The sequence below is a fragment of the Semicossyphus pulcher genome, unplaced genomic scaffold, assembly GCF_022749685.1.
Source record: "Semicossyphus pulcher isolate SPU_LCO1_2020_fin unplaced genomic scaffold, fSemPul1.0.p SCAF_12, whole genome shotgun sequence".
In the NCBI taxonomy this organism is placed as follows: Eukaryota; Metazoa; Chordata; class Actinopteri; order Labriformes; family Labridae; genus Semicossyphus; species Semicossyphus pulcher.
In genome coordinates, this window is record NW_027211626.1 from 8676895 (window position 1) to 8688898 (window position 12004).

Consider the following 12004-nt stretch of genomic DNA (forward strand, 5'->3'; position numbering starts at 1 on the left):
TTGCTAAAAATAAATAAGTTATAATCTCAAAGATCTCAGTTTCGTTCTAATTGGCAGCACCTATAGTGACAAAACAGTAGTTGAAAGCGGGCAACCTTGCCAGATATCCAGACAGTGATCCATGTGTGATGTCCATGGTTGGCTCGGTCATAACTCTTGATTTTCCTCACTGACGCTCGCTTTCCTTTTTAGACTACTTATTTTTGAAGTTGTATCTGTAGTCACGGATCTTTTCTTTGTTGGTTTACTTGCAACACTTGCAGTGACAGGAAAAGCAGCTGCTTAGTTCCGCCTACCCTCTCTGGCAGACCAACCACTGCTGGGTGATGGAAAACACGTCACTAACTGGGCGCCTCTTGTGATTCTTTTCTGCAAAAGTCACCACAGACACCCAGACCGTAATACTGCAAATGCAATGGCTTTCATCAGTGGGCCATAGGCTCAATCACCATTGTGTTATTTCATTCAGCGATAGATGGCGACTTAACAGACATTTAATGTCTAAGGTAGGCTTGTAGATTTTTGTTTTATATATCATGCTTGATGCTTAATGCTTGTACATAGAGAGTGAAGTTACATCAGAGTCAAATTCCTTGTATGTTTACATACCTGGCCAATAAAGCTGATTCAGATTTATTTAAATGAATATCTTTGAGATTATTACTTCACTGCTGTTCCATAGAAAGTGGTGCGACAATGTATCTCCCAAGCGTCCCTCATCAGTTCAACATTAAAAGCTGAAGACAGTTTCAATTTACAAGAGCAAATGTACTACCTTAAATCAGAGAGCCGAAATAGCTTTTTAAATTACATGTGAATAATGGCCCTTTCTGCTTTCCATACCGACGTCATCTCCGTGCGTCCCAGGGCAAGTAAACATTTCCGCTGTATCGCGATGGACTCAAACAAGGACGAAGCGGAGCGGTGCATTAAAATAGCCCTTATTGCAGTCAACAACAATCAGCCGGACAAAGCCAGGAAGTTTCTGGAGAAAGCACAGCGTCTTTTCCCGACAGATCAGGCCAAAAGTACGTCGAATAAACGTCTGTTTCGTTGGTTATTTTATTTCAGATAAGGGGCCGTCGCTGTGAAACCAAATCAGCTAACGTTAGCATAACCGACTTAACATTACACCAGCTGCTCCCAACTGACACTGGTATTTGTAGTTTTTAAGCCCCCCACCCGCAATTTCTGCTCTATATTTTGTGACCTGTTGTTTTGCATCAGCGATTCCTAAGTCGAAAATTTGATTTAGTTCCTTGACGTCTTCGTTAGCATCTACACTGCTAACTGTTAGCATGGTAGGGAATTAAGCAGAGTTAGGTGGCACATATGAATAACATGGCTCCACTTTCTTCACAGACTTATTGGAGTCCTTATCGCAGAATGGAAAGCCTCCAGATGAAAACGGCAGTCATGTGAACGGAGAAGGACCCACTATGAGGCACCGCGGCCATGGAGAGGAGGCTGATGTGTCCGCACAGGGGGCCACAGACTCAGCCAAACCTTACAGCGCAGAGCAACTGGAGGCTGTCAGAAAGTCAGTATACATTAAGATATATCCTTTTGATGTAGTAAAAAACGTCCCTACATAGTACTAAAAACAACACTGTAGATGTGGTAAATTAAGTTACTCTACATATTTCCCTCAGTACCCTCAAATTAATCAGTAACAGAATTTAGTTATTGTGTAGCATATTCACAGTAACTTGGGCTGGTGGTGTGGTCTCTTAGAAAATATAATAACTGTCAGTGGTTGATGCTGATCTAGAAGCACTGATTGTTCATGTCACTGGAGCGGTAAATTGATTTGAATGATCGTTTGTATTGCCCTGGAAATAAACCATAATCTGATGAATATAGTTGAATGTAATAATTGTGATTTTTATTGACCGTATCTTAAAACATGCATTTTAAAACCAGCATGATGTAAACATGTCATCAGTCATATGACAAAGCAAGATTGCATCACATATATCCTGATTAATCTTTTTCCTACTGATGGTTGATTATTAACTGTGAGACTTTAGTTGTCTGCTGTTTGTAGAGAAGAAGCAGCATTCTCGAAAATGCTTTAAAGTGCACAAATTAAATGCGTTAGTCTCAGAATTGTCATATGCTTAGCTCACACAATGCTAGATGTTTCAGAATCAGTTTTATTGGCTAAGTATGTGGGCACATACAATGAATTTGACTCTGTTTTTTTCTTTACTCTCAATGTACAGACACATTAATTGACATACAACACTTAAGACAAGGTAACACAGACACTAAAAATTAAAACTACTATATGCAGACCTATGGATACAACTATATATTACAAAGTATTAAAAGTATTGAGATAAATATTGTTGAATCAGGCTGTTGTACAAGAGGTAGATGGTTGTAGACTTTTCAGTATTTACAGAGAATGTCAATTGACACTTTGACAAAGGTAACTGTTCATCAGAGTGACAGCCTGGGGAAAACTGTTCCTGTGTCTGGTTGTCTTGTTGTACAGTGGCGTTCTGTAACGCCTACCGAAGGGGGGGAGTTTAAACTGTGTTTTCAATGTTAGCTGATGTCTCATTGATATCTCCGGGATGTATCTACATGTTGAGTCATTCTGATTTTTTTTTTGTGCCTGCAGGATTAAGAGCTGTAAAGATTATTACCAAATTCTGGGAGTTGAAAAGACCGCGTCCGAGGAGGATCTTAAAAAGGCTTACAGAAAGCTGGCTCTGAAATTTCACCCAGATAAAAATCACGCCCCTGGAGCCACAGAGGCATTTAAAGGTAAAAATTTGAGATAATCTCTAGTGTTGTTCCATGGAGGAAACGCCAATGTGAGCTCCAAGTAAGTGAAAATTGTGTGGGTTTTTTCTGTCTTATAGCTATTGGTAATGCCTACGCTGTACTGAGTAACGCTGAGAAGCGAAGGCAGTATGACCAGTATGGAGAGGAGAGATCACACCCAACCAGACACAGACACCATCGCGATTTTGAAGCAGACATTTCACCTGAGGACCTCTTTAACATGTTCTTTGGAGGAGGCTTCCCATCAAGTAAGTAAAGGGGAGATGAATTAAGGGTCAGTCAAAGTGTTATTGTAGTTTGATGATTTGCTCTCCGAAGCCTGCTGAAGTTTTGTGACGTCACAAAACTGTGTGAAACCTGGCGTTCACAGCAGCCTGCAGACTGAGCTGAGAAGCCTGGGGATTACTCCAACATACTTTTCCCAACAGATTTGAAACTTTACCCACGTTTAGTCTGGACGTCCAACATTATAACATTATATATATATATGTCTTAAAATGTGAAACAGCACAATACCCCCTCTTTAAGTACTGTTTCCCTCTTACAGTTTGCTCTACTCAGCGCTTATCAGCGATCATTCTCTGCTCAGAGTCAAAAAAGATAGAGCTGTCTGTCTGGATGTTCTTCCTTGTGAATGTCAGTAGAAACCAAGCACAAGTTTTTAAATTGCCATTATCTTCTTATTGACAACTTACAAGCATGTGACAAGACTTCATCAGATTCACAGTAACGTATACCGTGAGTTAGAATGCTATTCTAACTAGTTATTGCCTTAAATATTCTATATGATTACTAAAACCATTGCATTGCAGTGGTATATATATATATATATGTGATATACTATTTAGAATGAAGAGGCCAAAAACCTGAGGAGATATCCTGAAAAAATTGACTGCCATTGTTTAAACACACTTCTTCCATACTTCCTTCTCTCTGGTTGATATGAGATATTCAGTGGAATCAGCAGCTGCAGAGAAAACCTTGATTTAACATGGCTGAGAGTTGTCGCGTAACTGAGTGCTATTTGATCTTTTTTTAAGCCTTTATTTCCTGAAATTCCTTCCAGGTAACGTACACGTTTACAGAAATGGAAGAATGCACTTTGCACATCATAATAGGCAAGAAAGACGAGAACAACAGAGAGATGTAAGTCCTGCTTATCATGCTTTGATTGCACTTTGATTTGATTCGAGCTGATTTACAGTATGACTTGTAATGATTGAGTAATCAAATGTTTCTTCTGTCTGCACAGGGAGGTCTGGCTCTGTTCGTACAGCTGATGCCAATCTTAATTCTCATCATCGTGTCCGCTCTCAGCCAGATGATGGTCACTCAGCCTCCATACAGCCTTAGCTTCCGCCCGTAAGTGCTTCTCTGCTCGCAGAACATTATGAGATACACATGTCACAGCCTCTGTCTCATATAAAGTTACCATTTCTTCTCTGTGCATCAGGTCAGCTGGACATATTCACAAAAGGCATACATCACACCTGAAGGTGCCTTTTTATGTGGGAGACCGTTTCAATGAAGAATATAATGGGAATAACCTGAAGATTGTCGAGAGAAGTGTAGAAGAAGACTACATCTCCAATCTCAGAAACAACTGTTGGAAGGAGAAGCAGCAGAGTAAGTTTAAAGCACTCAAAAGATATTTTATTTGTAGATTTATCTGAATGCTATTTTGAAATTGAATCGCTTAAAAAAATTCAGAAAATCTAAGATATTCCAAATAATATTAAAGTGTTGGCTGATTTTCGACCTCAGTCCTATCATGCTATTATGGAGAGCTCATGCCATTATGGTACAAAATGCAATTTTGCCCCATGCCTTTGGAGGACGCTATCCGCTTCTCCGACGGGCCCTGGAAAACCTCCAGAGTACGTAAAACGCGCCATCTGGCGGAGGCCAGGGAGCTTGCTAAACTACACTTCCTCAATCTGGGACGTCCGCCTCCGTTGTCATGTTCAAAATCATCAGGTTTGAAATGTAGACTGCCGATCCACCGGTATATTCTCATATTCTGTATCTCAGATTCTGTACCGCTCTGAGCCATTGCCTGCAGCAAAAACGGTAGTATTTCACTCCAGCATCTCTCGCTGGGCCGTTCCTTTCAGAGGGAGGGGCGCAATGCATGCTGGGTATTGTAGGAAGGCAGAATGGGTGAAACCACGTGCTGTACAACTTTCTCCACAGCTATGGCATCAATTTCAAATATTATTGCTTCTATCGATTACAGAGAACACCAGCTTTGACTGACAGTGGCTTTTTACAGGGTCCAATTGCTGCTTTAGATCAGAAAGTTAAGAAATATTAACAGACCTATTTATATATAGCTAATAGATAAGCTCTTTTTTAGGGTGAATTCTTTTGCATTTTTCCCTCAAAACTGGATTTCAGCAGGTTTTCTCTACTTAGTTTTTTTCCTCTTAGTTCATTGTTGAAATGAAATATCACTTTTTGAGTTCATTTAATCATCTTCCAAAAGAATAATTCACTAACTTTCTCTCCCTTGTACCTTCAGAGGAAGGCTTACTGTATCGTGCTCGTTACTTTGGGGATTCTGAGTTGTACTCAAGGGCACAGAGGATGGGGACTCCCAGCTGTTCCAGACTATCTGAGATTCAGGTTATATTGGACGGATAAAAACCACTTCCACACGAACGGGTAAGTTTCCAGAAAAATCTGTGACATTACACTTTATTATCTATTGTATACAGAACGGCAAAGACTTGATTGACAGTTTTTTAAAGCATACAGAACATTTTTGTAAGGATTTAAATACAACAAACTGGCCTCCAATATGTAATCCATCAAGCAAGCTGTAAGCGCAGATTTATATTTATCTTATTGACGCACAGTGATGCAGTTGCGAGCAGCGACTGACACCTGATATTCGGGGGTCAGCTGTGTTGTCTCACATGTTTCCTGCAAGCACTTAAATACACCAACAAGAAGAGTTTAAACAGGCCCCGCTCACAAGTGCAATACCATGTTGTGATAGTACTTTGACGAATTAAAAGGCATCAATCAAAGCAACTGGTGCATTGCAAAGCCCTTGATAAAGCTGGGATAATGAATGCTTTGTGTGGAGTCTCTTCTGCACGAACAGGAATCTGATATAAGCTGGTTTCTTCTGCTCTTCTTAGGTTCGTCGGTACTTGAATCTAATTAGAAGACATCGGTCGGAGCCCACTGAAATTGGAGCGTATTTCTGCAGCAAACCAAGAGAATCAAAATGCCTTACGTGCAGTGGGCAGCGAACTCATCAGGGAACCTCTCTGCAACTCCGTGTAGATTGACTTCCTGTAGAACTGTGAGAAGCTTTGAGTTGACTGCTGACATTTTCCTACTCTAGTGTCTTCAGGATGGTGAGAGTCCTTTGGGCGTCGCGGGGGAAAGTAAGAGCATAGTTGTCTGTGTGATGGTAAATGAAGCTGCTAAGATAAGAATTCTCTGTCCCGGTCTTTTTTTGTTTTTCCTTTTAACATTTTGAGAAACCTCATGGCCTTCTCATAGACAGACGTCTGAGCCACTCACAAGGAAAGTGTGTAATTTTTATAGTTCTTACCACTGTAAATATTCATCTTACTTTTAACAGTGCAGGGTTTATTGAAGTTAATATCATTTACTGTAATGTTATAACGTGGATTTGCTTGTAGCCTGTTGGATCATGTATTGAAATCGTTGCACAAATAAAAGTAAACCATATTTATTAAATTAACATGCTAAAATTGTATGAAAGTTTCTTTGAATTAAATTTGTCCAGTGGTTAACTTGTGCATAGTTTCTCATTTACAGGATGCTAAGGCCATCTTAAATGATTCAATACTCCCTCATCACTATATAGTTCTATGTAGGGCTGCACGACATATTGTTTAGCAATTTCAATGTGCGCATGTGCAACAGTAACATCGCAGGATGTTCGATTGTGATGCAAAAGTGAAACACGTCAAGCTGCTACTTTATCGTTGCTCGGTGCAAAACGAAAACTTGCCATTTCTGGCTTTCCGGGACTTCTCTACAGTCCAAATGATATCACATTAGTGCAGCTCTTCAACAAAGGCATACAGAGAACTGACCGCTGAGTTGCGGAGTCTGTGTCACTTGCTTGTAAACTGTAAACAAGCGTGAAAACGAGGTGGTGCTGATATTGCGAATACATTCACTTATAGGCCACCTCGCGTAACAGAGCTGCTGCTGTCACGGATAATGTCGGCAGGATGATCGAGGCTGCAGCCCACAAGTCTATTTGTATTTACTTCATAAAGGGCTTTTGTTTGTGTTAGAAACAAATAGACTTAAAAGTCCCAAATAATTAAAAGTATTGTTGAAAATTGTTTATATGCACATTAAAACACACTGCGTTCATCTTAAAGAATTTCCTGTATTTTTTTTTAAATCGCAATAAATATTGTAGAACAAAAAGTTCAGCTCTTGTTCTGTGTAGAGGACTTTAAAGTGAGCTCATCAGTCAGATGGAAAAGCTACTCGACTCTTTCTCTCCTACATTTAATCCATCATTTGTTTCTTCTTTAGGCGAAATGCATGATGAAATATAGTGCGGGGTTAGTGACCTTTTTACTACTACTACTTTTCACAATGCATTGTGGGATACTTTGAGTCTGCTATATAGGGTTTGATAATCCTCCCTATACGTTTGGACAGCACTACAAAATGGTGAACTCTCCATTTAGCAGACTGCATAGTGAGTAGTGAGTCATTCTGCACTCCTTGAGCTAAATGCAAATGTCAGCATGCTCAAACATACCCACAGTTACAATGCTAACATGCTAATGCTAAGCAGGTATAATAAGTAGTTCTACATTGCCCATTTTCTAATATGCATGGTGACATGCTAAAGCTTACTAATAAGCAGCACAAAGAACAGCTTGGGCTGATGGGGATGTCAATAGTTTATTATATTATAACAGTATCAGGGTTCCCACGCGTCCTGGAAGACCTGGAAAATCTGGAAATTTAGAGACTAGTTTTCCATTCTTGGAAACACCTGAAATTGATTAAAATGACCAAATATCCTGGAAATATTTTATGTTCTCCTTGAAAATTTAAATTTAATTTAGCCCCATGCTCAGCACAAGTTTGCCGCCTCAACTCCAGTCAGGGATCCCAGAGCTGTCACATTCACAATCACAATCGAGGCCTGCGAGCGATGTAAGATCGCCGCCTTTAGAAGCTTTCTAACCAACTGAAAGAAGATAGAAAAGTATGACACTTCAATTTTATAATCTTTTTTTTCTTCAATACATTGCTATGTCCTTTCAGGTGTAACTTGGATAGATGCAGGCTTAATGAACGACTTCGCTCCATCATTGCGCCTCTGTGCGTTTTACACAAAAGATAGAACATGACAGGTGTAATAATCCCGCCTTGAACTGGCAGTGTAAAAGGGGCTTGAGACACTTCATCAGGAACCCTGCATCATCAAAAAAAGGAGGAATAAAACTGGGGCTAAATGTGTCAGTACTAGGCCTACCGGTAAACGATATGACCGTTTGAGAGAAAGTGCTGTAGTATTACAACTAAAGAAATTTATATCTGAACCAGAATTCATGTCTATCTAACCTACGGAAGCGTATTGCATTCACACGAGGAAAAGAAAGTCTGCCCTGTTTTTCTGAATTAGCGAGATAGCTACAGTACCTACAGGTACAATCCTCTGGCAATGTAATAGCAAACATAGCCAGAGTTTGATTCTAAAACCATTTATTTACATAAATATCTAGCTATTTGCACTTTGATGTCAAATATGGTCTGAAAAATCTACCTGGAAAGTCTGGAAATTTGAGTCTAGAAAAGTTAATTCAGAAAACTTTTTTTTTCTCAAGTGAGTGCAATACACTTCCCTACTAACCCATACTAGTTCAGACATTTCATTTAGCTAACCAGAAATGTCAGCCTGGTTGTGATGCAAGAAGAACAAAGTTTTTTGCAGTCCATATTAGTTTTGTTGTATTCCCTGGAGCCACGCCGCTAACATGCTACAAGTACACTCACTCTTATGTGCTAATAGACGGCAAATCACTGATTGCTTTTGAATAAGAAAACACACAAACACAAATGAATAGAAAATAATTTATTTGTTCATGTTTAAGTCGTTGATACAAAACACACACACACATGTCAGGTGATATTTGACTATCAAATACATAAGCCGTTCCCTTATGGGTAGGATTTTACATTCATAGGACATAAAGTGACCCATGTGCAAACATGCGTCTTCCCTGTGGAGTCACCTGCAACCAGGTGAGCAGCTGCCGTGACACATAACTTGTTCCTTAAAACCTTAAATTTCACAACATACACCAACAAAGTCTGTTCTTTCAGGACCATCTTGTCAGTGCCATTTGACATATGTTGGAGCCATAAGATACAAAATAAGACAATGCTTGACCCGCCAGCCTTCTGTCATAGAACACATGATTTCAGTCGAGTTTATCAGTGACAGAGCACCTGGTCAGCAGCACTCCTCAATCAGCAGCTCTCCTGAACAGTACAGTTTCCTCTTGATCGCCCTGAAGCTCGTACTCAGCCTCAGAGTCTCTCGGTGCCTGGATATGGGTGACTTGCTCCCTTTAAAGAGCTTCTGCACCTTTGGCCACAGCCCACTGGACTCCGGCCTCAGCACCAGGGTCACATGGAAGGTCGGGACCAGTGTGGCGTCCACTGCTATTTGGTCCACAGTGCATAGAGGGCCCTGGTCCCCCCGGTCCACACAAAGGTCAATGAGCGCTCCCTTGAGGCCGCAGGGCTCGCTGACAGCCAAATGAATCAGCTCTTGACCGACATAGTGCAAAAGACAATCGGGGAGGATGAGTTTGGAGCAGCCCAGGATGTGAGAAGCATCTGTGAGACTCTGGGTTATAGATGCTACAATTTCTGCAGCCAAAGTCTCCTCCAGGGGATAACAAAAGAAGCTGCTGTCTGATTCTGACAGGGACATGTCTGCCACTGACCCTAAAACAAAAGAAAACAGGTTTAAGAAAAAAATATTCTTGGCTTCATACAAAGACAATAGAGCCTTCTCAGACAAAAGCCTGCAGCACTCACCAGTTTCACTCCTGCTGCACTGAGGATCCTCTTTGACCCTCTGATTGATCCCCTTCAGCTCAGTCAGCCTCTGCAGCAGACTGCCCCAGGACAGCCGCTTTGAACCCGGGCCCTCCGATGGAGACGGAGGAAAACTACCATCCAAAGACTGGTTGCAAGAAAAAGACATATTTACGAACAAACAAAAAAAAGATCTGACTGCTAAAGTGCAATGGTGTCCTCGGACTGTGAGTCCCCCCTCCTGAGCCAGACCAGCTGGAAAACACACTCTGCAACAATGGAACAAAGCGTTAAATACCCCGAGACAGAACGCCCCGCCCACTGTATTTCTCAACCAATCAGGTTCCAGCTCATGTCCCCAGCTCTCTACCCTGCCTGGTAACATTTCTCGTCCCTTTGATGAGGCAAAGGCCAAGCCCCCTTTACTGACCCCGCAGGCGAACGACCCCCAACCAAACTTCTATACATACGCAGTTAGATGTTTTTCTAAAGTTATTTGACTGTCACATATTGAATTATAAAAGAACCTAATCCATTGGCCAATCAACGCCCGTCGTCAAGATGCAAAGTAACAATAAGATGACACACCCCCTCAGTATTTTTGGAGAAGAAGTGATGAAATAGCTGATGAGAGATTAATTCCTGGTAACAGCAGCTCGAACTGACACGTATCGCACGTAGGCCTCGTGCTTTTCCGTATGATAATGATCTGAAGCCATGGTTGCTGACAGAGCAGTTTTTTTTTATTACCTTTCATATATTATTGACAATTGTGATGAAAACACAACTTTTTAGTAAATTACCCCATCAAACCTTTTTATGAAAAGCAACTAATGACGGGCTTTTGGTTTTAATTCCATAAGTTGTTGTTGGCTATTTAGGCTGCTTGTGTTAACTTCTTCACATACAGTTAATAACTTTGGTGTGTGCTTCAGTTTGTTTTGTGTGAGAGGATGGTAGAGGTGTGTATCTATACAACCATTTAAGTACATTTATTAAAGAAACGTATTCTTATGATGTCGATTTTATTCCAGTGACTTACAAAAAATGTAGTCCGATCTGTCCAACAGGACATCTGACTCCTGATTTACAACACGCACGCAGCCTACACACCCATTGACCATCCCCCACCCCTTAAAAAAACTCCTACCGAAGTTAACGTCACGTATCATCAGCTGGTGTTTTTCTTCACGTTATTTATTCATTTCAGTCATTTTCTTCTTATTCTGAATGGACATTCTGTAATGAAGTCTGTTTTACTGTCCAAAAGCTGAATTCTTTCTTAATGTTTCAGGCTTGATAGACAAGTAGCTGTGTGAGCATATAGCCTATTGTGTGACATTTTAAGGGGAGCTGGTAGAATGCAAATACTGTAAAGCCCAGCTGCAGACCATTTATACAAACTTTATTTGATTATTTTTACAAGAAAATAATATTCAGTACTGCTAGAAATGCTTTAACTCTCTATAAACTCACTTAACAAAACTTCTTTATATTGCTTAAACTGGTTTATATCCAAGGTTGAATATGATTTACATAATATTTGTAGAGCAATTTAGGGTTTTATTTAAGAAAGCCCTATACATATAAACATGTAGCTTGAAAAATATATTTAAGTTTAAGTATAAGTTTGCTGCTACATGTGGCGACGGACAGTGCAATACAGTAAATATGCAGCAGATGGCGCCACTGCACAAATCACAAACCTGATGACGCTTTAAACAGTGTGTTGTTTGTGCATGTCTGCGTGTGAAATGTTTGTGCCTGAGTGCATCTATTGTTTTCAGTGATTGTGCCTGCAAACACTTTGCACATGTGCACTTTACAAGTTAATGTTTTTTCTACTTATTTAATGTGTCTCTGCACATCGATGTAAAATATCTTTTAACGATATGATTATATAAACACTACACTGTTTGGGGTTAAACATCATTTGTGCCGTCACAAAAAAAAAAAGAAGTACAGCAGAGAAGAGGAAATAAAGCGTGACAGGGGCTGTGTTTTACAATTCAAGCAGACCTGAGAGAGCTGTTATAGGCCGGCCTGCCTCGGGCTATGTAATTCATGTATAATAAATCTACAACCTAATGGATTGGATTTTTATTTTCTGGAACAATTTGCTTTAATCTGATATGCATTG

At 40.3% G+C, this 12004-nt stretch overlaps 2 protein-coding genes across 2 annotated transcripts; one reads left to right on the forward strand and one right to left on the reverse strand.

Annotated features, from left to right (window-relative positions):
- The first annotated feature begins 895 nt into the window (after nt 1–895).
- Nucleotides 896–7099, forward strand: dnajb12a (DnaJ heat shock protein family (Hsp40) member B12a). The gene is made up of 9 exons (XM_069658449.1): nt 896–1028; nt 1363–1540; nt 2630–2775; nt 2874–3044; nt 3863–3942; nt 4049–4158; nt 4250–4422; nt 5318–5460; nt 5943–7099. The coding sequence occupies exons 1-8, from the start codon at nt 896–898 to the stop codon at nt 5437–5439; spliced, it is 1113 nt and encodes a 370-aa protein (XP_069514550.1). The 3' UTR covers nt 5440–5460; nt 5943–7099.
- Nucleotides 7100–8875: 1776 nt separating this feature from the next.
- Nucleotides 8876–10111, reverse strand: LOC138588924 (DNA damage-inducible transcript 4 protein-like). Its single transcript, XM_069659178.1, has 2 exons — nt 9865–10111; nt 8876–9771 (listed from the first exon to the last, which is right to left on the reverse strand). The coding sequence occupies exons 1-2, from the start codon at nt 10031–10033 to the stop codon at nt 9272–9274; spliced, it is 669 nt and encodes a 222-aa protein (XP_069515279.1). The 5' UTR covers nt 10034–10111; the 3' UTR covers nt 8876–9271.
- Between the last annotated feature and the right edge of the window lie 1893 nt (nt 10112–12004).

Coding starts and splice junctions, on each gene's coding strand:
- dnajb12a (XM_069658449.1), top strand. CDS start 896: ATGGACTCAAACAAGGACGAAGCGGAGCGGTGCATTAAAATAGCCCTT. Junction 4,159..4,249: donor TACAGCCTTAGCTTCCGCCC/GTAAGTGCTTCT, acceptor TCTGTGCATCAG/GTCAGCTGGACATATTCACA. Junction 4,423..5,317: donor TTGGAAGGAGAAGCAGCAGA/GTAAGTTTAAAG, acceptor TTGTACCTTCAG/AGGAAGGCTTACTGTATCGT.
- LOC138588924 (XM_069659178.1), bottom strand. CDS start 10,033: ATGTCTTTTTCTTGCAACCAGTCTTTGGATGGTAGTTTTCCTCCGTCT. Junction 9,772..9,864: donor GTGCAGCAGGAGTGAAACTG/GTGAGTGCTGCA, acceptor CTTTTGTTTTAG/GGTCAGTGGCAGACATGTCC.